General features: G+C 51.8%; 1 protein-coding gene and 1 pseudogene across 1 annotated transcript in view; one reads left to right on the top strand and one right to left on the bottom strand.

Moving 5' to 3' along the window:
- Positions 1 to 21,253, top strand: part of RUVBL1 (RuvB like AAA ATPase 1) — a 43,834-nt gene extending 22,581 nt beyond the window's left edge. The window contains exons 5-11 of the mRNA XM_042912437.1: positions 2,305 to 2,394; positions 3,186 to 3,335; positions 5,055 to 5,118; positions 6,528 to 6,726; positions 15,368 to 15,470; positions 19,742 to 19,833; positions 20,871 to 21,253. Coding sequence (XP_042768371.1) covers positions 2,305 to 2,394; positions 3,186 to 3,335; positions 5,055 to 5,118; positions 6,528 to 6,726; positions 15,368 to 15,470; positions 19,742 to 19,833; positions 20,871 to 21,030 — 858 coding nt within the window. The 3' untranslated portion in view covers positions 21,031 to 21,253. The remainder of the gene's footprint in view (positions 1 to 2,304; positions 2,395 to 3,185; positions 3,336 to 5,054; positions 5,119 to 6,527; positions 6,727 to 15,367; positions 15,471 to 19,741; positions 19,834 to 20,870) is intronic.
- Positions 12,697 to 15,302, bottom strand: LOC122213616 (annotated as a pseudogene).
- Positions 21,254 to 27,335: the final 6,082 nt, after the last annotated feature.

Here is a 27,335-nt window from a genome sequence, read left to right on the forward strand (position 1 = left end):
GTATTAATTAGATTTCTTAGTAGGATCTGCCGCCTTTCCAGTAATTACATCTTCAGTCAATTCATTTGGGAAATTAACCGATATTAAAGTGCTTGAGGCAAAAAAAAAAAAAAAAAGGACCCCTCCCCATTGTAGGATAGCTGAAGTCAGTCCTGCTGTTTACATTCCTGCCCTCCATCAGGCTGCTTTGCACAGTTTCTTCAAGAAAATAACAGAAGCGGGGCACTTGGGTGGCTCAGTCAGTTAAGCATCCAACTCTTTTGTTTCAGCTCAGGTCATGATCTTGCAGTTTGTGAGTTTGAGTCCCACGTCGGGCTCTGCGCTGACAGCAGGGATCCTGCTTGAGAGTCTCTATTTCCCTCTCTCCCTGCCCCTCCGCCACTCATGCTGTCTCTGTCTCTCTCCAAATAAATAAATGAAGCTTAAAAAAAAAAAGAAAGAAAATAACACGAGAAAGAAAATAAATTTTTCTTCTTCCCAGATGAGTACTTCTAGCTCCTTTGAGCATATGTACAAAATACTTGGACAAACAGAGCTCAAATAGTTGGTGTAGGGGGGCGCCTGGGAGGCGCAGTTGGTTAAGCATCTGACTTCAGCTCAGGTCATGATCTTGCGGTTCGTGAGTTCAAGCCCCGCATCAGATTCTATGCTCACAGCTCAGAGCCTGGAGCCTGCTTTGGATTCTGTGTCTCCCGCTTGCTCTGTCCCTCTCCTGCTTGTGCTCTGTCTCTCTCAAAAATAAATAAAGATTTAAAAAATTAAGAATAAAAAAGAGAACTAGTTGGTATAGGTATTGACCATATTTGCCATCGCTATCACGTACCTCCCTCATGCCAGGCCTGTGTCATAAGCTCTGCTCCTTGTGCTCTAGGAGGTTACCAGGCCTCACCACGCCAGTGACACAAAGCCCCGAGCTTGTTCCTGTGGTTACTGTCTCTAACAGCTTTATTGAGATTTAATTTTAAATAAAATTCACCCATTTTAAATGTACAACTCTAGGAATTTTAATCTACTTACAGTGGTACAACCGTCACCACCGTCCAACTTTAGAACATTTTCAGCACCCCAAAAGAAACCTCATGCCCATTGACAATAGTGCCCATTCCCACCTACACCTCCTGGCAACCACTAATCCATTTTCTGTTTCTGTGTATTTGTCCTTTCTGAACATTTCATGTAAATGGAGTCATACAAGCATGTGTTCTTTTGTCTCTGGGTTCTTTCATGGAGTCCTAGATTTTTACTCTTTAATTTTGAGACAAAGTTTTTTTCGCATTATAAAATACAAAGTTTAACTGAGAAACAGGTGTCCTTGAAGTTTAACAGAGAAACTTACTATTTTTTTTTTAGTTTATTTATTTTGTGTGAGAGAGAGAGAGAGAGCACACATGAGCAGGGAGGGGCACGCAGACAGGGAGAGAGAGAATCCCAAGCAGGCTCCATGCTCAGCACGATGCGGGGCTCAATCCCACAACTCTGGGATCATGACCTGGGCCGAAATCAAGTCAGACAGACGTTTCACCAACCAGGTGCCCCAAGAAACTTATGTTTAAATCCTGACTCCTGACAAAAGATGCTGTCCTAGAATATTAACATCAAAGGTAGCCTGAATCTGGATGATCCGGAGAAAAGCAGCAGTCTGCAAAATACACTCCTCTCCTTTTCTGGAGATTTAAGCAGGCAGGCCCAAGAGAACAGACATGGATTTGAATTAGAAGGCCTGGGAAAGATCCTGGTTTGTGTTTCCCTTTGGATATTTACACCTGGGTGCTGCTGTGTAGATGAGGAAACTGAGGCTCAGAGAGCCTTGTCTAAAATCACAACCACAAAGTGCCAGCCATAAAGAGCAAGCAGGTTCCAGCAGGTGCTTCACTTGCAGGAAGTTCCACCCCCACCTGAGGTGAGGAGGAGAAGAATTGAAGCAGGGAGAGCAACCCCAAAAGGGGGCGTTAGGGCCTGTGGTCCCCTGGACAGCGTAGACCTCACCTAAAAGCAGTCAGAGCCATATTTGCCATTTTGCGACCTCAGGAGTAAAAGGAAGGAGAATTCTAGATCTCCCCTTGTGCTCTCCTTGGGTGCCCTCACTCTCCTGCTATCTCTAGGACACACATCCCCAAAGCCATTGTTCTCCTATATCCACTCACACACACACGCACACACACACGCGCACAAATATACTTTCTCCATATAGTCATGAGGTAGCTACAAGTCTCTTGTGGAAAGGTACCTTACGGTGAGTTGGAAATAAATATTGTATTACAGTTCTCTGAGCCCCATGTTTTTGGGTTTTTTCTTTTTTTAAAGCTGGATCCCAGCATTTTTGAAAGTTTGCAGAAAGAGCGAGTAGAAGCTGGAGATGTGATCTACATCGAAGCCAACAGTGGGGCTGTGAAGGTGATGCTATGACTGGTTTGCGCGAGGAAGCCTGGGTTACAAGGGGGTTGTTTTCTCCAGGGGGTGCGGGGTGCGGGAGGGGGCTGGCATCTGGCACGATGCTGATGGAAGGTCAGCAGTTGCCCCTTTAGGTTTAATAAAGTTTGCTTTCCCTTTATCTTCCTGCTTTAACCTTCTCATGATTAAAACAGACAGTCTGTTCGAAAAATACTAAAACCTGCGTAGAGGGGGAGTACAGGGTGAGAAAGCAAAACAACTGTAGTCATTTTCAAATTGAAATGTGCAGCGTATTTAATCTTCCTTTTATCTCTTTGGTATTTTCTTCCCAAGATATATGCATGTGGAAGGGGATGCTGCATTAGTTGGCATTCTTTTTATATCTGATTTTCAGTGTCCTGTACAGTGTTCCTCACTGTTTAATGGATGAGCATAATACTTCATATCATACGATAAATCACCCACCTACAAAAGAGTCTGAACAGCTCCCTCCGTCTCCAGTTAATCTACTGGATTTGCCCTTTATCAGGAATTGCATACAGTTAAAAGAAAGAGAGGGGGGAAAGATTCTTGGAGAAAGTATCAGGTGTTTTTCAACGGGGTTTTTGGAGCCCAGTGATGAGCAGATAGCTTCCTTCTCTTGGCAGCAGGGGAGTGGGACATATTTGGAGTTTGTCAAGTAGGCTGTCAGGCCTGCGGTTGGGAACTGAGACTTTTATCTCACTTAGCACTGTGCCATTTGGGGACTTGGCAGTGAAAACTCACCAGGCACTCGGGTTTCTCTCTTTTTGCAGAGGCAGGGCAGGTGTGATACCTACGCCACAGAATTCGACCTTGAAGCTGAAGAGTATGTCCCCTTGCCAAAGGGGGATGTGCACAAGAAGAAAGAAATCATCCAGGATGTGACCTTGCATGACTTGGATGTGGCTAATGCACGGCCCCAGGTGCTGCCTCGATGCCAGAGTGACCTGGCACTTGAGCCCTTTTGTGTGTGCACGGAAGCCCTGGGAAGCCCTGGGAATGAATTGTCAGACTCTTGCTGCCCATTTCTTAGGGCAGACGGTCCTTTTCTATCTGTAATGTTAAGCAATTAACATCGACATGAGCTACGAGCGACTCCTTTGTTCCAATTCAAATGCTCTAGTCACAGATGATTTCGTGTGTATTGTTTCTTATCCCAGCCAAGCCTCTGGCCCTGAGCTAGCCAGCTTCTTCTGTGGCTTCTCTCCAGCATCGGGCTCACGCTCATGCCTGGGATTCTCTGGGTGTTAACGGTGGAGGGCAGGAGTGTTCTTTGAGACCTTTGCAGGATTTCAGAAAGCCCGACAAAGCCGTGTCTTCCCCCCTGCTTAGCAGAATCTTCAGTGTTTCCGCTTTGAGCAGGAATTGTGTCTGCTCCTCATGCCGACAAGATGGATACTTACACCTTGACTGATAAACGTGGGGGAAATATAGTATGACTTTATGACATCTCTGGGAAATGTGTGATTTTAAAACCCCACCCCTTCCCTGCTGCTGGTCTTTCAGTTCAATTTCCTCTTGATCTTAAGAGAGTCCACCTCCTCACCAGCAGGGAATAGACTTTCTAACTTGAAATTTGACCCTTGGTGCTTTGCCCCTTGGAGCCTTGGCTGAGAGATTGGTGAAGAATTGTCTCGGACCTCCAGGTCCCTCTGTTAGAATGGCTGTCCCCAGACCAGCCTCCTGGGAGTGTTTGCCTTAGTTAGAGTGTTTGGCCAAGAGTTGGGAGTCAGGGATTGTGTCACTCCGACACTAATGAGCTCAGCCAGTTAGTCACTCTGTGTCCCCGGGTTTTCCATGATTTAGGGCTATCTGGTTTTGAGTTCCCTCCTCTGTGAAGAAGGCATTATAGTTCTTGTCCTGCAGGATCAAGTGTTGTAGGTTCTCAGGAAACATTTGCTACATTTTACAGCTGAACATTTAGTGAGCACCTCTGTGTCACAGGGCGTGGCAACAATGGGATCCCTTAATCCCGTGCAGGTGACAAAACAGCACCTCTTGCTGATGGCACTGGGAGGGGCTGGGGGGACGGTCAGCAGTGGGCAGGTGGTGAGCAGCTCCAGGCCAGGACTACATTAATGTCACTGTGTAGTCGAGTCTAGTAAGGAGACACAGGAACGTAGATAAGTATGTCCTAACGCTTCCTTCCACAATCCCTCTGTCCCCAAGGGAACCAGAGCATCAGCAGAGGGCAGGGGCCTTTGACCTGAACTTTACGGGTAACTGGCGCTTCCCAGAAAAGAGATGGTGCTTCCTGGCAGGTGGACTAGAGTATGCCAAAGCACGGAAAGAACGTGGGTGTTCAGAGGAGGGTACAGTCCTGTGTGGCTAATCAGGGAGTGCTGATTGGAAAGGAAATGGCTGGAGAGGGAGACTAGGGCGGGCCCCACAGAGCTGGTACTTCCCACGAAGGGTTTTGCTCCTTCTCGCAGGCCGAGGGGAGCCTCTTAAAAATCCCTCTGTTTGGACGCTCCTCACGCTTTCCGTTGTGGGGGAGGGGTGGGGGAAGCGGTCTGGCTTCTCCACGCCTCAGGACCCTGTGTCCAGTTGACAGTGGTAACTGGTGTGATGGAGGTGGTGATGATGAGACACTTGCAGGTGCCTTAGAGAGCAGGACTGACTGTAAATCTTCTGTTTCGCAGGGCGGACAAGACATCCTGTCTATGATGGGCCAGTTAATGAAGCCAAAGAAGACCGAAATCACAGGTAAGAGAAATAGCAAGGCCTGTGAGCAAGATGCCGAGCTGTAGGGCCCTAGATTCTGGCATAGCATGAGAGGCTTTTCGAGTGAATCCCCAGACCTGAGGAAATGCCTTGGGACAGGTTCTTTCTTCCTCTTCATTCAGAGCCTGACCAGCCCGTGGCTGCATTAGACAGTTGTAAATAAAGCACACTGTGTCTTGTCTGGCCCCGAGTGCTAGCACGGCCTCCTGGATGCACTTAGTATCCTTGCACTCGTCTGTGGAGATGGGGGCCGTCACAATCTCCTGTCCCTTTGAGGTCCCAGAAACGTGGGTTGTATCGGGCCAGCCGTGCAGGACAGCTCCTGCCGGAGCACCCCGAGCACGGCAAGCCCCGCCGCCTTAGTTCCCTGCAGTCACCCCACAGCTCCCAGCCTGCCCTGCTCAGCCTCCTGGGGCTCAGGAGTTTGGCAGAGTTTGGCAGGGATGCCGCTGCTCCCTTGTGGACCTTGGGTGTACCCTGCCTCTCTTCTCACCTGGTACGTCCCTCTTTTTTCTAATTACCACCTATGGCTCTGTCACCCTGAAAGGTTTTCTGTTTCACGTTAGCCCATGGAATGATCTGAGACCTTTCTATTAGAGTCGCCAAGACCAGTGTCTGTGCTGTAATCATTTTCACCATGCCTCCTCTTCTGACCAGCCCTGCCTCAAGGCTCTGGTGGCAGATGTGGCATCCGATCTTCCTTTTCTGTGTTTGTGAGCTGCTCCCTCCTGATGCTAGTGCAGGGGCTGGGCAGGAGAATGAGAACCGTGACCTTAGATGGTCCTCTTTGAACCTGAGAGCCCCGCCCCTCTAGAGCTCTGAAGTGGGACCTTTCCTCAGAGCCTGCAATTCTCCCAGATTTCCTGCCAGAGAGGCTTGTGAGAGGCCTGTTCACGCACCCTGTTCCTTCGCCTAGGCACTTGATTGAAAGTTAATTAACCTAAGCTTTGTCTACAGGGCCAAAAGAAAGGGTCATTTCCTGAGTGCAGAATGGAAAAATTTGCATATGAAAACTCACTTCACGCAGGGCTCCCCAACTCTGGGATGTGGCAGGGCACTAGGTGGGTGGATGTGAGCAATAAGGCAAAAGGTGAGGAATGCGACTGGGGGGAGGTGTGTGCCCTTGTGAAGACATGCAAAACTCAAAGCCATTTACAGACTTAACAAGACATGTTGGCAGGGGAAGCTGCCAGTTCTGTGACTTCTACGTGGTGATTATCCCTATTTTCAGATGATGGCACTGAAGCGGGGATGTAACCTGACAAAGGTCACACAGCCAGCAGTAAAACTGGGCTCCACACTTGGGTTTGGGTCAAATTTGGGGGGGATGAGGAGAATAGGTGATCACTCCCTCCACCTGACCTTGCCTGTCTACCTCTGCTGTCTCCTAGACAAACTTCGAGGGGAGATTAACAAGGTGGTGAATAAGTACATCGATCAGGGCATCGCTGAGCTGGTTCCAGGTGTGCTCTTTGTTGATGAAGTCCACATGCTGGACATCGAGTGCTTCACCTACCTGCACCGGGCCCTGGAATCTTCTATCGCCCCCATCGTCATCTTTGCATCCAACCGAGGCAACTGTGTCATCAGGTAGGGTGGCTACCTGCCAACCATGAGGCTTTTTCACCCTCCGTCTGGGTTCGTGTTTTCCTCTGGGATCACTTTAAACCCGTAACATCATGAGTGGGGATGGAGATGAAGGAGGTCACGTTCATTTCGAGAGAAACCTGTCAAAGTGGCCTCTGCCTTCACAGGTAGTTCATGCATCAGCTTCATACCATCATGGCCATCAAAGGCAACAGTCACCCTGTTGCTGAATATGAGGGCCTCCCACATGGTCTCTGGGGCTACGGTGTGGTGTGATTTGGTCCTTCAGTTGGAGTGGGCAGAGGTCAGGTCAGACAGGCTGGCCTCCAGTGGTCTTACATATGTTGGCTTCTATCCTCATACTAGCTGTGGGCAGTAAGTATTCTTGGCTTTATCTTTTAGATAAAGAGACAGAATGGCAGAATAACTTGCCCCTGGTCATAAAGATAGGCCGAGGACCCAGATCTTTCTGATAACGAAACCAATATTTTCTCTCTATCCCAGATCTTCTTGGAGCCACGCTGGCGCCTGCACCCACCCCCAACCCCTTTGGCCTGCTTTTGGGAAGGGGGTAGATGTTGAGGCCCAGAAGGCACATGCCCACATGGTGCTCCACCCTGCCAGGGCTGGGACCGGGGACTTTCTTGAGGTTTTCTCCTGATTACTCTGGAAGCTTATGAGCCCCTGAGAACAACACACTGTCTTCCTAGCTCTCAAGGGCCCTGGACTTGGTCGTTTTCTTGCTCTTTTGTTTGAATGTTGGGGCCTGGTCCCAGCAGTGCTGGGGCGTGAAGCGGGGTGGCAAGGAGCCCTTTTGAAGCCTGCAGCGAAGTCGTGTGGGTGAACAGAGCCCTGGAGGCTGCCAGCTCCTGGCAGCAGGGCTGGGAGGAAAGAGACCCTCAGGCCCATGACTGTCTCAGCACAGAAGCTGGAGCCAAACCAAGTGAGGGACCCAAATTGCTGATTCACCTAGACTTGCCTCTGAGTGATGGCGGGTCAGATCCAGGCGTTTAGCTCACTCTTGACGGAGAAGCTTTGTCTCCATTGAGATTGTTCAGAAGCTGTGTGGCTGGCTGTGGGGCAGCTCCCCTCTCAGGTGATCACTCTGGCTCCGAATTAGGATTTGCGAGTGTGATTCCAGTTCATGTGGCAGCAGCCTATAGTCCCTCTTTAAATCCCTGTAATGCTGTCTTGACAAGATTATCATCACAGGTGTTTTCTGCATGCTTGGGAAGAAGGCAGCTTGTTCCAGGGCTGGGCCAGCCATTGGTGAGAGGAGCTGGCTACCTAGGCAGCTTCTGGAAATGGGGATGTGGCCTGGTGCCCGGTGAGCCTGGCATCCCTGCTGCACAGACCCTGTAGGTTTGCCGGACTTTGCATGCTTTGGGGAGGCCTGAAAAGTTGGTGAAAGGCTCAGCCTGGAGTGATGGCTCCCCCTGCTGGGGACTGCTAACAGGCTCCTCTCCCTTACGGCTGAGCAGCCTGGCAGCTTCTGACAGGACCAGAATCCCTTAGGACTCAGAGTACCTTCTCTCAGACCCAACCCGTTCAGAAAAAGAGTGCACGGTGAGGCAGCTCTGATCTCAGAACATGCCCAATGGGCATGGAGCTCTGGTCCGCCTGAAACCTGGGATACTTGGCCTCAGCCCCTCCAGACTGATTTCATCAAGGGCTGCTAGAGGTTGTGGCTGCCTGCTGCCGCCAGACCACAGTCACCCACCTGGGAAGAAGATGCTCGGGGTGTGAAGCTCTCTGCTGGGGCCACCAGAGTTGGGGTGTATGCTCTTGAAGCGGGTTGTGGTGCTAAGCCCTAGTAGGAATTTTGTTGTCGTGGCGTTGATAATAATAGTGTCAAATTAGCAACAATAAAAATCATAGCTAACGTGTATCGAGGAGTCCTTCCGTGCACCAAGCACAGAAGTTCACACCTCAACTTACTGAGGAAGGGACTGGTTCTCACCGTTCAGATGAGGACACTGAGGCTCCACCAGGATGGGGGACTTGGCTAAGGTCATACAGCACAGAAGGAAGGCTGGGATTTGAATCCAGTGTTGATTGAGTGTAGATGTGAAACGATGAAATTTCTGGAACGTTGGCACAGTGTTGGCAACATCTGACTTGCTTCCCAGCAGACTTTTTCCTAGAGGGGTGCTGTTGAGGCTCCTTGCCCTTGAGACCCTCTGTGACCTCCAGAGCTCGAAAGAAAAGGGAAGAGGAGGAAGCGCCCAGTAACTGAGGGCTTCCTCTGTGCTAGAAACTGTCCAAAGTACTTGACATGGGTCATCCCTTGTAGTCTTGGGCATCCTGACAATCCTGTGAGCAGGTGATGTTATTTCCAGGTGCACACGGGAGGTGACATGAGTGGGCCACAGGCCTGAGGGTCGGCTGGCTCCAGAGCTCCTGCCACCCCTGTTCTCCTGTGTTGCTTCTGGTCAGTGTGGGGGGGGGGGGCGCGGGGGGGTAGGTTGAGCTGGTGCAACGAGCCTTGACCACCACCAGTGAGTGGCCCCCTTGTCCTCTAGGTCATGGCTCCCTGTGCACAGGGGAGGGGGAGCCATTCCTACAGCAGCATCTGGCACTAGGTTTCTTCCTTGAGGCCTTAGGCTCCTCCTGGGAAGAGATGACACCCCTGGGTCCCCAAGGAGGTGCACCTGTACTGCTGTGCCTTAGCTCCACCCTCCCTTGCTTCCCTAAGAAGTCCCCTCTGTGCCAGGACCCTCAGCCATTAAAGGAGAGCCTGACCTTCATCCCAGCTCCCAATACTTGGGAGGTCTTCTTTTCTTGTGGGGAAGAGCCCCCTGGGGCTAAGAAGTCTTCAGAGGAGTTTCTCTCCACTTTGTTGCACCAAAGAGCAAGACTTAGGAAACAGCGTGGTCTCCATTCTGGGTATTCCTGGGGCAGAAAATGGCAATTTTTAAAAAATGTTTATTTATTTCTGAGACAGAAAGAGACAGAGCATGAGTGGGGAGGGGCAGAGAGAGAGGGAGACACAGAATCAGAAGCAGGCTCCAGGCTCTGAGCTTTTAGCACAGAGCCCGACTCAAACCGTGAGATCATGACCTGAGGCGAAGTCGGTCGCTCAACTGACCGAGCCACCCAGGCGTCCTAAAATGGCACTTTTTTAAGAAAACAGCTTTATGGAGATAGAATTCACACAGAGCATAATTCACCTATCTAAAATGTACAATTCAGGGGTTTTTAGTATATTCACAAAGTCGTATAACCATCATCACTATCTGTCTTGGAGTATTTTCATCACCACTGCAAGCAGTCCTATGCCAATCAACCAGTTATCTGCCATGCCTCATCCCCCAGCTTAGTTTCCCTCATCACCCTTCCCCACAGCCCCTGGAAGCCATTCATCTACTTTCTGTCTCTGCATTTGCTTTCTCTGGACATTTCATATAAACTTCACCATACAATCTGTTTTCTTTTGTGCCTGGTTTCTTTGACTGGGCATGTTTACAAGGTTCATCCATGTTGTAACATGTGTCAGTGTTTTTTGGTCTTTAAGGCTGAATTGTATTCCATACTGTGGAATATTTAATAGCACATTTACCCATTCATTAGTTGATGGACATTGGGTTGGTTGTTGGGTTGTTTTTACTCATGGCTATTATGAATAATGCTGCCATGAACATTTGTGTACAACTTTTTATGCAGACTTAGGTTTTTATTCTCTTGGGTACCTACCTATGAGTGGAATTATTGGGTCAGATGGGAACTCTTTTTTTTTTTTTTTAAGTTTATTTTTGAGAGGAAGAGAGAGAGAGAGAGAGAGCAGGGGAGGGGCAGAGAGACAGGGAGAGAGAGAATCCCAAGCAGACCCTGCACTGTCAGCATGGAGTCTGACACAGGGTTTGAACTCCGGAACCGTGAGATCGTGACCAGAGCCGAAATCAAAGAGTCAGACACTTAACCAATTGAGCCACCCAGTCGCCCCCAGATGGGAACTCTTTTTAACCTTTCACGGAACTGCCAGACTGTTTCCACAGTGGCTACACCATTCACCACTACACAGTAGTGTCTGAGAGTTCCAGTTTCTACACATCTTTGACAACACTTGTTACTGTCTGTCTTTTATTTTATAGCTTTCCAAGTGTGAAGTGGTGGCTTACTGTGGTTTTGATTTGATTTTCCCTGGTGGCTGCTGATGTTAAGCATCTTTTCATGTGCTTATTGGCCATTTGTACCTCTTCTTGGGAGAATTGTCTATTACTGTCCTTTGCCGCTTATCTTATCCGGGTTATTTGTCTTTTTATTAGTGAGTTGTAAGATTTATGTGTTCTGCACACTAGACCCTTACCAGATGTATGATTTGCAAATATTTCCTCCCATCCTGTGGGTTGGTTTTTTGTTTTTTTTTTTTTCAGTTTCTTGATGGTGTTTTTATGTTTTGATGCAATTCAGTTTTTCTGCTTTTTTTTTTTTTTTTCATTGCTTGTGTTTTTAGTCTCATCTGTGAGAAACCATTGCCTAATTTAAGGTCACAAACATTTACATCTGTGATCTCTTCTAAGCATTCTATAGTTTTAGCTCTTAGGTTTAGGTTTATGATCATTTGTAGAATTTTGTGTTTGGTGAAGGAGGAGGCCTGTCCAGCTTTCAGTCATTTGCATGTGGATGTCCATTTGTCCCAGGACCATTTATTGAAAAGACTTCTTTTTTCATTGAATTGTCTTGGCAGCCTCTTCAAAAACTCAAATGGTTTTCTTCGTAGCACTGTTTCTGTGTCCACTGAGCCAGGGTTCAGTGTGCTTATGGGGATTACCCTTCACATTACCAGAGAGGTGTCCTTCACTGCACTTCCTGTCATCAGAAAAGCTTTGTGTTATCTGTGTCCCCGCAGTTACAGGGTTATATAAAGAAGCAGTCAGGCAGTGGTTCTCAGCCGGGGACATTTTTACTTGTCACGACTCATGGTGCTACTGGCATCTAGTAGGTAGAGGACAGGGATGCCACTGAAGATCCTGCAATGCACGGGATAGTCCCCTACAAAAAACTGATTTGATCCGAAATGTCAAAAGCGTCGCAGTGGAGGCGTTCTGAGTTGTAGTAAGAGGGAAGCATTCACAAATGAGTCAACCATTTACACTTGTAGGTGTAGCTATAGGATAAATAGAAGTGCAGTTACCTTGTTCTTGCAGATACACCATACTGAATTTGAAGGAGAATTAGGCGTCTGGCGTCACAGCCCAAAATCGTGTGCCTGGAATAGGCACAGCGTTAACACCATTTAAACAGTTGTCAAATGGCCTAATGGTGAAATCAATATTGGGCTGGGGCCAAAGCCAGAAATGAGCCTCTGGGTACAAGAATAAATCTGCAGTTTTAGCCAAATGTAGTTATTACAGTTTATTATTAGCAATTTCATAATCTAATAGTGCAATTATGGCGGCCTTGTCAAACGGTGATTGCTCTGCACGGAGAGCTCCTTCTGGGCTCACCACCTGGGCAGGAGCTGGTAAGTAGAGGCTTCCGTTCCTGGCCCACTTAGTGTGATGGACTCTTTTTGCAGAACAGAATTCCAGAAACCATTTTTCACTAATAAGTTTTCTAAAAGAAACTTTGTACCTAAGATTCATAGCTTGGACAAATGTTTTGGCTTTAATTCCTAAAAATGCTTAGCAGTCTTTAAACAGACTTTTTTGTTTAAATTTTTAGTTTTGTGGACTCAAAACTATAAGAATTTTTTTCCTTTTTTTTTTTGCGCGTAAAAAACAAAATCAAATTAAATTTTAAAAAATCAGAAATAATTTGAAAAAAAAACAAAAGAAAGGTGCAGGTCAACTGAAAAGAGTTCTATGTTTTGGTGAGCACATTTATTGGAAGGGTTGGAGAAAAATAAAAATGCCCTTTAGCTTGAGAATTTGTGGGTTCTCTGCAAATCGACTCCTTTCAGGAGTGGAGGAATCCTTGGTTCTTTCTTCATACCAAAATTTACGCACTTTTCTCTTTTGAGTGTCTTCTGTAGTTAAGGAGGCACTCCTACAGACTCTCCTATGTCCCGCGGTCAGTTCTTTGTTTCAGCCAACTCTCAGTGGTTGGGCAACTACTACAACACCATCTTCCCGGACAAAGAGCATCGGAATTTTCCGTTTCGCCGATTTTGTCTCTTTGCATGTGTCCTCATCAGTTTCTGTAGTAGTTGCCGTCTCTCCCACATCTCCTGATACCATATTTAAATGTTGAACACAAGCATATAATCTGCCTCGAAGCTCTCTGTCATTTCTCATCTTTGTGTAAGGTCACGTGTCCAGGCTGAGCCTGCGGAGACCCAGGGGCTCTTCTGAGGTGCTGGGGGTTTGCTGCTGGTCCACTTGTCCGCCGTGGGTCAAGTCCCTATGAGAATTCTTTTTTTTTTTTTTTTTAAGTTTATTTATTTAGAGAGAGAGGCAAGTGAGGTGGGGGCGGGGCACAGAGAGAGAATCCCAAGCAGGCTCCATGCTGGCAGTGCAGAGCCTGATGTGAGGCTGGATCCCACAAACTGAGATCATGACCTGAGCCGAAATCAAGAGTCAGATGCTTAACGTACTTGAGCCGCCCAGGCACCCCCTCCACGAGAAATTCTTAGTGCACTGTTATAAATACTGTTCTTTTGAAGTTTAATTAGGGAGTACTTCATCTTTTCCTCTAACCATTTCTTCTTTATACTTTCTATGTTTGTTATTATATCTGAATGGAAAGTTATTTACCACAAGTGTTACAGAATTTGGGATATCTTAACATGGCAAAGTTGAGATCTTTTAAAGAGTTCCCGAGAATTCCCAAGAGAAATCCAAAGTAAGACTTAAAAAAACTGAACTTGCGGCCTAAACAGAATCAGATACTTCAAAATTAATTGTAGTTTTAATTTTGCATGTGAAGATTGCAAGCATACCAAATACTGAGATTTGAATCATGATAGAATTTACTCTTTATAATTCTTCCTTGTTACTTTGGAAATCTTTTTTTGGTGGAAAAGATTTGTTTTCTCTAAAGTTACCTTAATATTTATATTTGCTGTTAGTTGACTTCCCTATTTATTTTGAAAGGTCTTAATTGTTTTTTCATATTAGATTTAACCATTATTCCTTAAGGATAGCATTTTATTCTTTCTTTGAATTGTTTGTATTTGAGAAAATGTATATAACGGAATTTGCAATTTTAGTTACTTTTGAGTATACAGTTCAGTGGCACTAATTGCATTCACAGAGTCATACAGCCATCCCACCACCCGTCTTGAAAACTTTCCCATCTCTCCAGACAGAAACTCTGTACCCATTAACCAGTGAGTCCCATCATCCCCTTCCCTGAGCCCTTGGTAACGTCTACTCTACTCTGTGTCTATGAATTTTCCTTTTCTAGGTATTTCCTACCAGTGAGATCCTGCAGTATCTGCCCTCTTGTGACTAGCTTCTTTCACTTAGCATCCTGTTGTAGTGTGCATCAGAACATTTTATTCTTGGCAATAATAAATATACATTTATACTTCGACTGACGACCTGATAGAATTTCAACACAAAGATTTCTTCACTAAAGTTGTATTTCTTGAACGTTCACTTATGTTTGAAACTGAATACTCTGATGTTAACAACTAAATCCAGATGACCTTCCTTGTTCTTTGTTCTGTTGATGAGTTATGACCATGGACTCTGCAGCCTGGTGCAGGTTTAGGGACGCAGGAACAGCGCCAATGTAGACCTGCGGCCGCTCTGACGCCAGTGGCTGCGGTGGGAGCCCGTGGCACGTCGGGCTTCCGGACCCTATGGCTGAGGCCAATCTCATTTGCGACCAGGTCTGCCGGGCACACAGCCTATTGGGCACCTGGAGTCTTGGGGCCTGGTGGGTCGGCAGGACTCCCCTCCTGGGCTGCTCCTCCCACGACTTGTTTAAGGACTCGAGAGAAAAGTAGGCACCAAGGACACAATTAGACAGTTCCAAAAGGAAAGAAAATAATTAATGCACCTAAGGGAAGACGTTCAAGTGATTTGCTAGTAATCCAGGAACTGTAAGTTCAAACAAGGTGTCACCCTTCCTTTTTCTAAACCATGAAAGCAGCAAAATATTTAAGAATTAGACTACCCTGTGCTGGCTGCAGTGCAGTGAGATCGGATCACTCATGTAGCTGTGTAAATTAGGACATTCATTCCTTCAGACAGATATTCAGGGTCGTGTCAGGCACTCTGAGAGTGGCTGAGGAAATGTTCATGACTGTATGCATAAAATTATTTATCAGACATCATTATTAATGGCAATACTTGGAAACCAGCTAAATCCCCAACAGGTTGGGTTAAGTAAAATACTTGATAGCTTATTAAGACAGAAGCAGTGTGGGCAAAACCAGAACAAAAATCTACATACTTAGTGTAATTTATAAAGGCATGTATATGAAAATTTGGTAAATATCTATATGAGTATTTTTAATAGGATTTTAGGTGTCTTTTTCTTCTCTTCCCCAAATATCCTATGATACTGATATTTGCTAAAATAACAAAGCTGTTTTTGACACCACCTGAATGTTAGTTAATTTATTCTGTGGTCGCGGCTCGGCCCAGGATGTGAATTGGCTGCTCTTTCATTGTGAGCACCTCAGCCATGTTTCCGGTGTCTAGTTTCGGGTCTCAGAGAGGCCCGGGTGATGTGATCATTCCGGTCCTTGCAGGGGTACTGAGGACATCACCTCTCCTCACGGCATCCCCCTTGACCTTCTGGACCGCGTGATGATCATCCGGACCATGCTGTACACCCCACAGGAAATGAAACAGGTGAGCCCCCCTTCCCCCTCTCCACAGTCTTCTCCCCTCATTTGCCCCAGCATCCCTGATGCTGTGTAGAAAGGTATTCACGGAGCACACCTGGCTCCCACCACCGTCCCGGCACTTAGCTCCTGGCCTTGGGCAAGTCACAGCACTCCAGAGCTTCAGTCCTCATGTCTGAAAGATGGGTGGGCTCATGGGGGGCTAACGAGCCATTGCTTGAGGTGTTCCCAAACCCTAGCTGCCTGTGGGTCTTGGCTGTTGTCTCTTCTATCACATCCCTTCTGATAAACTTTAGGAAAGGGATAGTGAAAAAATCAACTTGATGACAGCCTTTAGGGAAGCCACCAGCTCTAGGAAAGAGGCAATAAAATATGATTTTGTGGTAGCCTCTTGCTTATCTAGGCCACGCCCCCTCCAAGGCTTCTTCTGTTGAGTAGGCGAAGCCAAGAGCTCTGTCCCACCAGGACCCACGCAGGCCGGCTCCAGCAGGGCACAGAAGCTGGAGGGGGGCGAGAGCGTATCTGCTGCCACCAGTGTGACTAGTGGTAGTCGTCCTGGGGGCTTCGGAGGCTGTGCCTGAGGCTGCTGCGGAGGCCTAGAGAGCTGGTGAGGCAGGGTCACACAGCTTCAAGGGGCCCCTGGGAATGGAGGTCCTAAAAGCAGCCTATAAGAGGCTGAAGGAAGTGTACCTAACACAGAGTGTATGCTCGACATTCCACGTGAGCCAAATTTGCGTTAGACCTGGGGGTGGAAAATGACACGGGTGTCTGAGATTGGGCCTTACCCCAGAGGGCACTGCCCCGGCTCTCTGCACAGGGACTGCCTCTTGCTTGATCTGGACCTGGGGCGCCACGTGCCCAGGCACTTTACACTTAAGAGTTTCTAGTCCCCTTGTGCGTACTTCCAGGTAGTCATTGGTCACCCTCGCTTCCTGCGGATGGCTCAGTCCCTGGGTGACAAGTCCAACATGCAGAGCCAGCCAGTACCCTGCAGAGCCCAGGCCACGTGCTCAGTGGCGGCCTGTGGCCTAGGTTGGTACCCCACCGGGGCAGCGCGGCTGTGCTCTTGCCCTGCTCTGCCCGCCCTTGCCCCAGATGGTCCCACTGCTGGCGTAGGTCCCTCACTGTGGGTTCGTGTGGACCAGGGCTGCACCAGTGTGTGTCTCCACAGGCCCTGCCTGGACCCTCTCCTCTCACAGAGCGCAGGCCCCCTTTGTTAGATGTCATGCTGAGCCCATGGACACACTTAGCCAACACGCTTCCGTTTGATCCCCGGTACCTGTGAGGTGGGAGAGTTATTACCCTGTCATTCTTAAAGGTGAGGACCCAGAGACCAAGGCTGACTAAGCCACCCAAGCTCATAGAGCTTGTCAGTGGCCAGTGGGTGACAGGACTGACAGACTGGAGTCCAGGCTGCCTGGTCCGGAAGCCCCTGGTCTTCATCACTGTGCCACCAGCTCCCACGTGCTAGAAAGGTCCCGGTTGGGGGTGGCTTCCCTGTGGCAGTTTGTCGGCAGGGCCTTTCCCTTTGGAGCTCTGACGGCCTCTCCTGGCGTTCCCTGGCAGCACTCTGCTCGCCGTGGCCCGAGCGGCCCGGCCCTGCTGGTGTTTGTGGTCGACAGCGCTCGTGAATGCCATGGAGACTCGGGAGCCAGAGACCTCCTCGTGACCAGCACTGACAGGGGTGCAGAGCAGTGGCGGGCACGCTGTGTAGGGGACGGTGTCCGTGGCCGGGGGCCTTGTCATCAGATCATGGTCTCCGGCCCTTGGACGAGTGCCGGGTTGAAGCCAAGGCGTTCACTGAACAGAAGCAGAGGCAAAAGCAAAGGAGAAGCCGGTTGCGTCCCCATCCTTACCCTGGGGACGGGGGCACCGCGTCATCGTGCCAGGGAGGCAGCCCACACGCTGGTGGTACTTCCTGGCTGAGTGACTAGAGCAGTTGGCACAAGGTCTGCTGTCTCTTTTCAAGGTTGTCGTGAGGACTGAGTGAGACAGCGAGGCTGACTGAGGGAAGGGACAGGGCCAGCCGCCTTGCTCCACTGCGGTTACTATCATGGCTGTTAACAGCTTGCGGGGACTTCACAGTCACCTGCTAGGGTCCTCACAACAGCTCTCAGTAACCAGGCTTCGGGGCTCGGGAACAACGAGCATCCCCGGGTCACAGAGATGAGCTGCAGAGATAGGACCTCGCGCGGAGCCAGCTCACCGTGGAGCACGTGGTCTGGGCTCTCCGGGAACGTTCCGCCCTGTGCCTCTGGCCCCTCCAGAGGGCTGGTTCCCTCTTGGCTCAGCCAGGAGAGCCTCTTCTCAGGCTCTCTCTCTCGGGTGAGCAGAGGTCAGACTAACTGCCGGGCTGCGCACTGCTTCGTTCTTGTGGGTTCAAGGGATAACCTCGGCATTTTTACGGGAGCCTGGGGTGGGTTTTTAAAAAAACAAAGTAAATGTAACTTGTGTGCCCTGCCATCAGTGCCGACACCCTCATAAACTATCCCTGCAGGTTATTAAATGATTAAAGATCTAATTTATGAACTGTCCGTTTCCGAGCAGTCTGCAACAGGGAGCGCTTGGGATTGCTCTGACCTGCTCTCGAGAGAGAGTGAGAGCAGAGCGTCCCTGACATTCCCGAGGCCCAACGTCCAATGCCGTGGGGCTTGCTGACGGCCGGATGCTCTGGTCTGAAGCTCTCACCTTGAGCGGGCTCCAGGATTCAACATTTGCATCTCCCTAGAGTTTCTGGAGGCCCCCAGGGGACATTTTTCTTGGCAGGACCTGGAGGTTTCCTTAATCCCCAGCTGTCAGTGAGAAGCCCTCTTGCACAAATCTGTCTGGCTCTGGCTGTTGTGGTTGGAGGGGCGTCCTGTGGTTGGAGCCAGGAGCGGGATCTCTCTCCCTGCTCCTTTGCCCGCCACCCTTCTGCCTATCCGGTAACTTCCCTCTGCCCAGTGCCTTTAGCTTCACACCCTAGACAGTGGACGGTGGAGCTCCTCGTGCACAAGCTAAGAGTCTTTGGACAGAGGTCACACTGGCAGCCCGCTCACTGGCTGAACAGAAGAATTCTACGCGGCTGGGGCCGTGTTTGTGAATTATTCGAACAGGTTGCCAATATTTAGACATCAGAACATTTCACACAGAAGTCTAAGTTCTGAGTCTCTCCTGACAAAATGAAACATCCCTGCCCTCCGCCCCGGTGGCACTGGTGGCGTGCAACAGACAGGCCGGTGGCCCTGGCTCACGCGGTCTCGTCCACCTTGGCCCTTGCCCTGGTCCAGTTGTGCGGGGCCTGGCTGTCCTACTGAGCAGGACTCGTCCGTTCACGGCAGCCGATGTGCTGGGTACCCTCCCCGGGGTCCCCGACGCTGAGCTGCCTGCCTCTGCGGGTCTCTGCCCGGGAGCTGTAAGGCCAGTCTGAAGAGCCCGGCTCCTAAACCCCGGGTCCCTCTCTTCCCCATGCAGGGCTTGAGCCGGGGGCTCAGTCTTTCCCATTTCCTATGCCTCTACCTCGGGTGTTTTTATGGCTTTAATTTAAACAAGGGCTTCTTGATATCTTGTTTACGAAGCTGCCAAAGTGAAAAATTCCTGTATTATATGAGGCTCGAAGTCCTCGAGTTATCTCGGCTCCCCAACACACAACATCATTATCCCAGCTGCCCCTTATCACTCAGCGCCGGTGCGCCTGCAGGATGCCGGGGCCACTTGTGCTCCAGCGGCCGCGCCGCCAGCCTGCCTCCCCTCCAACTTCGCCAGGATCTTCCAACCGCAACAAGCGTCAGCCTCTCTGTGATAGATTAGATATCTCCCAGTGATGTTATGAGGGCTGGTAAATCTTTAAAAGTAACTTTTTTGATTTATTTAACCATCGTATTTATCAAACAAATAAAAAATGTCTCCTCTTGCCTGAGTGCTTATAGGTGGTGGTACCCACGCTGGGGAGGAAGGTTAGAGCCCTTGAGGGCTCCTGGGCAGGTGTCGGAGGGGCCCACGTTCTCTAGGTTTGGGGAGTGCTGCGGGGAGGGTGGGGAGGTAGGAGCCGAGCTACCCGGCCCACACCTCCAAGGGTACCAGCCGCCATCTGGTCACTGTGAACACTGCACCCCGGAGGTGAGCAGGGCCAGCAGCCCAGGGTGGAGGCCAGCTCTCTGCCCTTCCAGCCCAGGTTTGGGCCTCTTTGGCACGGTTGATGCCAGGCAAGACACGCTGGACAAGATTGTTTTTAAAGCACTTGATAAAGGGGACACTTAAGGTCAGTCACTATTGATCATGGTCTTTCTCCTCCAAAAGATTATTAAAATCCGAGCCCAGACAGAAGGGATCAACATCAGTGAGGAGGCGCTGAACCACCTGGGGGAGATTGGCACCAAGACGACTCTGAGGTGAGCACATCTGCCCGGAGCTACTCCCCACCCATCTGCCCTGCGGAGCCTCCGTAGGGCCCATTCTGAGACATACTGATGGGTCCCTCACAAGGGCACAGGACCACGTCTGCTCTCACTGCTGTGATGGCTCTTGTCCTGGGCACTGCAATTTAGAACGAGGAACATTTAAGTGACGGCGTCCATAAAGCTAGAGTAACAGGTTAGGTCCCTTTGTCCTACAGTGGACGCCCCCCTGTGTGAAGAGCTTGCCAGCTCCCTTAGTGGAAGAGATGGACAGTCCGGAGACCAGGGTCCGAGGCAGAGGGCTCACTGGCCAGGCCCAGCTTGGCCCCTCCCCCTGGCTCTGTTCTCCAGGCTATGGTGGGCAAGGGGTGGCGGGTGCAGGGGAGGGGGAAGGACGAGCATGGACACAGATTGTTCTCCTGACTGTTCGCCAGTGGCCCAGAGCCACCTGCCTGTGGACGTTGTCCCTCTTGGTGTCCCAACTGCTTGAGAAATCACAACCTCACAGCCCCCAGCCAGTCCCTGTTTCCCTTTGAGTCTGTTCCTTGCTCGGAGGTTGAAGCAGAATTGCAAGATGTTTTCTTTGGGTGGAGCGGTACTTAAAAACTCCGGGATTTTTGTGCCTTTGCTTGGGGAACGTGCTTTTGGTTGTGTGCTCATTTGCCTGCCATCTGCCATGTCCAGTGTCCAGTCTGGGCCTTAGCATTCCTTGCCTGCACCTGTGTCCACCACAGATTGTGGTCCCTTTTATTTTTCTCAAAGATTTTAGTTTTAAGGAATCTCTATACCCAGTGCGGGGCTCGAACTCACAACCCCGAGATCAAGAGTCTCGCACCACCGACTGAGCCAGCCAAGCGCCCTTGTGCTCTTTTTCAAGTAGCAGCGCAGTTACAGCCTGTCCGAGAACTTTCAGACTGTGACAGATTTGGGGGCTGGGATGTGGCTTGTGGCTTGTGGCCCTCCTCTGATGTGGTGAGGGGGCTCCCATATGTGGCCCCGTCTCACTCCTGCCCTGGCCCCTGTCACTCTAGGTACTCGGTGCAGCTGCTGACCCCGGCCAACTTGCTGGCCAAGATCAATGGGAAGGACAGTATCGAGAAAGAGCATGTGGAAGAGATCAGTGAGCTCTTCTATGATGCCAAGTCCTCGGCCAAAATCCTGGCTGACCAGCAGGATAAGTACATGAAGTGAGACGGCCGCGTTGGCTGCGAGACACTCCGGGCGAGCCTGGCCTCGGGTCCGGCGGGAGGCCGCCCTGCACTTGGGCTCTGTCCCCACTCAGCTGTGGTCGGGAACGGCATCAGTTCAGCGTGGAAAGTGTTTCTTTGTAAATTATCATAACTTCTGTGGTTGCTTTGAAGGAACCCTGCTTCACCTGGAATGTTTTCTAATAAACCCTTGTAGGTTATTTTGATGCCGTGTCTCTCTCTGAATTTTTTAAAAATAAACTTTGTATTTTAGAACAGTTTTAGATTTCCAGAATGTTGTGAAGACAGTGCAGGGGGTTCCCGTGTGCCTCACACCGCTTCCCTCATTGTTAATGTTCCACAGTGCTGGTGTGGTTCCTTTGTCACATCTGACGAGCCAGTATTGGCTCGCATTGTCCTGCCCTGCTCCAATTTTCTGGGTTAAGGAATGGCCTTGTCTGTCCCAGGATCCCACCCAGGACACCACACTACATTTAGCCGGCCCACCTCCTTCAGCCCCTGTTGGCTCTGACGGTTTCTTACCCGTTCTCTGATTTTGCCGACCGTGACAGGTTGAGGGGCGCTGCTCAGGCGTTGTGTTGATCAGCCCTCCGCGTTTGTCTGAGGTTTTCTCACCATCACTCTGTGGAAGACCACGGAGGTGCAGGGCCGTTCCCGGCAGTCACCTGGCTCCGGTCATGTTTGTCACCTTTGTCTCATCCCTCTTCTATATCGTCCTCTTCGGAAGGAGTCACTAAGTGCAGCCCACCTAGAAGTGGTGGGGTGGGGGGGAAGGGGGCTGCTCCACCTCCTCGAGGGCTGGGGATCTACAGAGATGATCTGGAATTCTGCATGGGAGATACCTGCTCTCCCCCATTCTCTCCCACTTGCGTGTTTACTCAATCCTGTATATCAGTGTGGATCGGGGAGGGATATTTATCTATACTTGGGGTTATAATCCAATACCACGTTACTTATTCTGTTACACTGGTCTGGCTTCGACCATTGAGAGCTCTTTCGGTGGGCTCCTGTGTCCCTTTGACACGTTAGTGCACTGAGTGGGGCTTTCGCCCCTTGAGAGGAAGGGGAAATGGCAGCCCTGGTAGATACCTCGGTGGAATGTTCTTGCCTGGTAGGATGAGCACAACACTCTGCCTGCCCAGCCTGATCCTCGTCTGCCAGCTTAGCCACCGAAGTGGTTCCCGACACGGGCGGGGTCTGCGTGCTCCTTTTTTTATTTTTTAAACGTTTATTTATTTTTGAGAGAGAGACAGCGCAAGTGGGGGAGGGGCAGAGAGAGAGGGAGACGCAGAATCCGAAGCAGGCTCCAGGCTCGGAGCTGTCAGTGCAGGGCCCGGTGCGGGGCTCCAACTCACAGACCACGACAAGATCATGACCTGAGCCGAAGTCGACACTTAACCGACTGAGCCACCCAGGTGCCCCATGTCTCCGTGCTCATACACGCCAGAGAGAGGACCAACCACGATGGGATGTTGATCCATTCAGGGCTTTAATCCCACTTAGCCATGAGGGCCTTGTGGGGCAGGCACAACTGTTGTCCCGTGAGTGATCTCCACCTGAAAATGTCCGGGACACTGAGGGCAGGAGGGCTGAGGTCTTGTGTGGGAGTTCATCTAACCCTCCGAGGGTCCCCTGGCCACACTCACGCCCCGAGAAGGCCTCAGCTGGTCCCTGTTGCCAGAGTGGCCTGGCCCCAGAGGGAGGTGCCACCTTGCGGCTTGGGGGGTGGGGTGGGGGGAAGGCGGGTGAGGACAAAGGCTTTGACGGGAGGCGGCGAGACGCTTCCCGAAGTCGGGGCTGAGCGCTGCGCCTTGTCCCTGCAGCCTATATCCTCTGACCTTGTGCCTGTGTCTCTGGCCTCCCAACTCAAGGCACGTTAGAAAAAAAATGACACCTAAGGTGTGGCAAGAGCTATTTAGTACTGGAGCCCGTGTAACTGTTTTCCATTTCCATCCACATCCTTACAGTAGCCCAGCCAGGAAGAGGTGGAACCCGGATTTGCGGTCAGACTGGCCTGAGTCCGTGCCCCTAACCCCTTGCTCCGTGTGGAGTTGTTGGGGAGGCCTCCAAGATCTGACCTCTGTACCAGGCAGGTGAGGCAAGCAGGGTCCGGTGTGAGGACAGTGACTTGCCTCAGATGTCTCAGAGGCGGAGAGCAGGCTCTGCCCCTGCCGGACCTCCTCCCCTGGGCCCCAAACCTTTTCCAGTGTTTAAGGAGCAGCAGTGCTGGCAAACCTCTCAGGCCTGGGTTAGGACAGCTCCCTCCCCACTGCTCAGGGAACCCCCCCCCCACCCAAGGCCAGAGCGCTGAGGAGTGGGGGGCGCAGGGGGGTGGGGAGGGGGGGTGGTGTCACAGCCTTCCTGCTCCTCAGGTATCTTGGCCTTGGAGCCACCCAGGGAGCTGGCCCACCTCCCTCATCTGTGCTCCAGTAAGGGAGATGGTTCTGGATAGGTACGAAGGTTGGGTTATTTTAATTTTCCTCCTATTTTTTTCCAGCAAGGCCCGTGATTGTTACATTAATCTTCCAGGCGAAGTTTTTACGACCGATCCCTCGCCGACTATGAGAAGTTTCTCCATCCATTACCAAGAGGGAAACAGACCCTGGTGGGGAGGAAAATATTTGTTACATCTTATCAGGCTGACACACAATCTAACAACAATTACAGCAGCCCCATTTTTTGCACTATTTCAGCTCGGGTGTGAAAAATTGTTGTAATATTAAAGTGAGGCAGGGTGGGGGGCTGGTCGGCTGATATTAAGAGCCCCGGGCCCAGGCTCTCCTAGGGGCCTCCCGGCTTGCCCAAGTTGATTGGGTGGCTGAGGGGAAGTTGTTGGCATGTAAATCCCAGCTCCCCCGATGGGAGCTAATGGCCCTTGAGATGCAGAGATGCATGTGAGAGATGGAAGAGCTCCTGAAAGACAGAGCGTCCCTTGTCTGGGAAGTCCCCTTGTCCCCCTCCATTTTCTCAGCCCACATGCCTTTGCCCCGGCCACACACACCTCTTAGGGTGCGCTTCCTACATTGGTTCATAGGATATCATGTTTTTTAAGGACTGAACAGATAGATGGTGTCACACCAGAAAGTGACTTCTTGGTTAGCAAACAAGAAGCAAAACAGAGCTGCACAGCGGTGGGGGGTGGACTCCCTGGTGGCCCCCATGTCTGAGCCCAGCGTCAGCAGGCTTCTGCCAGGAAAGCAGCAGACGTTGGTCACCCAGCAGTCCTCAGCGGCCCCCAGAGCCTGCCCTGGGCTGGGCAGCTGGTCCGGCCCGAGCAGCTCTTGAGGGATCCTGGTCAGGTGACAGGTGGGAGTCCGGAGCATCTGGGTCTGGGGGCATGATGCACAGGGATGTGTTTTTGATTGGGTTAGGCCCTTGGTCCCGATGAGGGTGGTCCCTTCTGGTCCTTGAGCTTTGGCTTCCACATCTATGAGATGAGGGCAGCCGAGTCCCATCGATGGATGTGGGGACACAGTGAAGTGATGTGTGGCTGCATCGGGCGCTCCAGATAAGTAAAATTCAGAAGGAGTGCCGGATCCCTCCCTATCTCCTGGGAGAAGAGAAGGTCACGGTTTTGCCCAACGGGAGGCAGAAGCTGGCTAGGCTCTGCTCCTCCCTATCCGAGGAGCAGGCCCTTGGCAAGGCCTAGAAATCCCAGGTGACTGGACTCTTCTGTTAGGCCCAGAAGGACAAGCCCTGCTCAGGGCTCTGGAAACCTGCAAAGGCAGGAGCTTTTTCCTGTGTTCACAATTTCCCGAAGCCTGTCTGCCCCTCACTGGGCCCCTGGGCCCTGCACCCCCAGAGGCCCAGCCAGGGCTGGAGCAGCCAGAGGGCAGAAATGGCTGCCTCCGGATTCCAGCCAAGCACTGGCGGCTGTCAGGACAGGTCAGCCCTCCCTTTTGGTGTCTGGGAGGCCGCGTAGCCCAGGAGCAGAGCAGGGTCCACCTGGGCGCACCTGCTCGGCGCTCCCCACTCCACACCCCCACCCCCTCCCCCCCATTTATCCCGCGGCCAGCAGCCCCCTAGGGACCAACCGGAGGCCCGGGCAGGGTCACCGGGCAGCCCAGGGTGCGGGGAGAGGCGCGCAGCAGGGCCGGGTGGTGGGGAAGGGGTGGGCCGGCCGCGGGGGCTGGCTGTCGGCCCGGCTGGCCCTGTCGCCCCTCCCCGTCACTCGGCGGCAGGCGCGGTGATTAATGGCCGGGCCGCGCCGCCCGTGCCGCCATCAGCGCGCGTCTGGGCGGCGATGGATGCGGCTGTCAGGCCGGCCCGGCCCGCGCTGACCCCCGGCCCCGGCCCGGCGCGATCAATGGGCGGCGCGCGGCGGGCGGCGGCTGGGCCGGCGCGATAAGATGGGCCGATGGGCGCCCGCCGATTGCCCGCTCCGTCACCCGCCGTCACCGTCCCCGTCACGCCGCCCGCGCGCAGATCGGCGCCGTCAGCGCCGCGTGATTAATGGGGACGCGGGCAGCCGCGGGGAGGGCGCCAGGGTGCGGGCGCGCGGACCCCGCAGCGGAGGGACGCGCCGGCGGCGGGGGTGCCCCCAGGGGCCCGCCGTGCCACCTGCAGCGGGTCTCGCGCACAGCACACCGCCCTCTCACACTGGGGCACAGGGGGCACAGGGGTCACCGAGGGGGTGGCGGAGTGCGGGTCTGACAGCGCGGGGAGGGTCGAGAGTAGGGGGGACAGCTAATGTGACCTCTGCTCCCAGACTCCTCCAGGCCTCTGCCACCAGGGCCACCAGCCTCCTGGACCTTTGCAGGCCTGTCCCCACTGTCCCAGCCATCTTTGGAAACTCCAGACCTGAACCAGTCAGGCCCCTACTCAAAACCCTTTCATAGGTCCCCACGGCCCAGGGGACAGATCACAAGGCTCGCGGGTGGTGTCCCGCCAGCTCCCTGGCCCCTGCCCTCTCTCCAGCCCTGCGTCTGTAGGGCACGCATCACCGCGCTCCCCTGCACTACACCCGCCTTCAGCTCGGCGTCCTGGGTTCACCCCGTCTGCCCCGCCCGTGCCACACCAGGTGACTGAGAAGAGCCTGCGGACCGCCAGCGCCAAAGTCCACAGATGCCCACCGAGGTGACCCGTCCCCAGGCCTCTGCTGGGGAAAGAGCCAGGCTGCCTGGGACGGTGAGCCTCGGAGACAGACGCCAGCCTACCCACCCATTGACAAACTGACAGAAAGGAGCCGTAAGTCAGGTGCTCAGGCAGGCGTCTGGAGGGCTTCCCAGAGGAAGCGACGGCAGCGCAGCGGCCCCAGGCCGGGAAGGGGGAGAGGCGGGTAGTAGGCGGGAAGCCCGGGTGGCTGAGCACGGCGCGGGCGAGGCGAGGGGAAGGGCGAGGGGCCCGGCTGCGGCCTATCCGGTGGGCGGCGGTGTCCCAGAGGCGAGCGACTGCGAGGACAGTGCCAGTCCCTCTCCCTTGTCGCTTCCCGGGGGTCTTGACCGCCTCCCCACCGCGGCGCGAAGCCCGTGACTGCGAAGCCACAGCGCCCCCGCGCGGTCAGAAGCGCACAGCGCCTGCCTCCTGTGCGCCCGCCCTGCTCCCAGCGCCCCGCCCGCGGGGCGTGGCCAAACCTGGTCTTAGGGTCGGAGATGAGAGCGGACCCTGAGCCTCCAAGCAGGCTCCCTGCAATGGAGGCTGAGGCCAGGCCGACTCCAACACGCTAGAGAAAAACAACGCTGTTCTGGTTTTTCTCACCATAGATCATCTCTGCCTGCTCTCAGACTTAAAAATGAGGTAGTACTTAAAAGCGTGGATGCATTCTCTTGTGACTCTTTTGAGTCCACTTCAAACAGATTCGTGCAGGCTGTGCTATCACTGTTCTTTTGATTCCTGGAGATGACACTGTATGAATGTACTACTGTTTCCTCGTCCATCTACCTGCCGTTGGCTGTTTGGCCCAATCTTACATTTCAGCTACTATGAATCAGCTGTGATGAACATTTAAAAAAAAAAAAAATGTTAGAGTTGCCTTTAATTCTCTTTTCCAATGTTCAGCAAATATATTCTCACAAAATAGTGAATGGCAGTACAGAACGTGCATGTGATGTATATAGTCTTTTTATTTTTTATTTTTTAAAATACATGTATTTTTTTGAGAGTGAGAAAGCAGGACCGGGGGGGGGGGTGCAGAGGGAGAGAGAGGGGGAGAGTCCCAAGCAGGTTTCATGTCCAGCATGGAGCCCGACATAGGGCTTGATTTCACGAAAGTGAGATCATGACTTAAGCTGAAATCCAGGTCAGATGCTGAACAGACTGAGCCACCCAGGCGCCCCTGATTGTTTTATT

Source organism: Panthera leo, chromosome A2, assembly GCF_018350215.1.
Source record: "Panthera leo isolate Ple1 chromosome A2, P.leo_Ple1_pat1.1, whole genome shotgun sequence".
NCBI lineage: Eukaryota > Metazoa > Chordata > Mammalia > Carnivora > Felidae > Panthera > Panthera leo.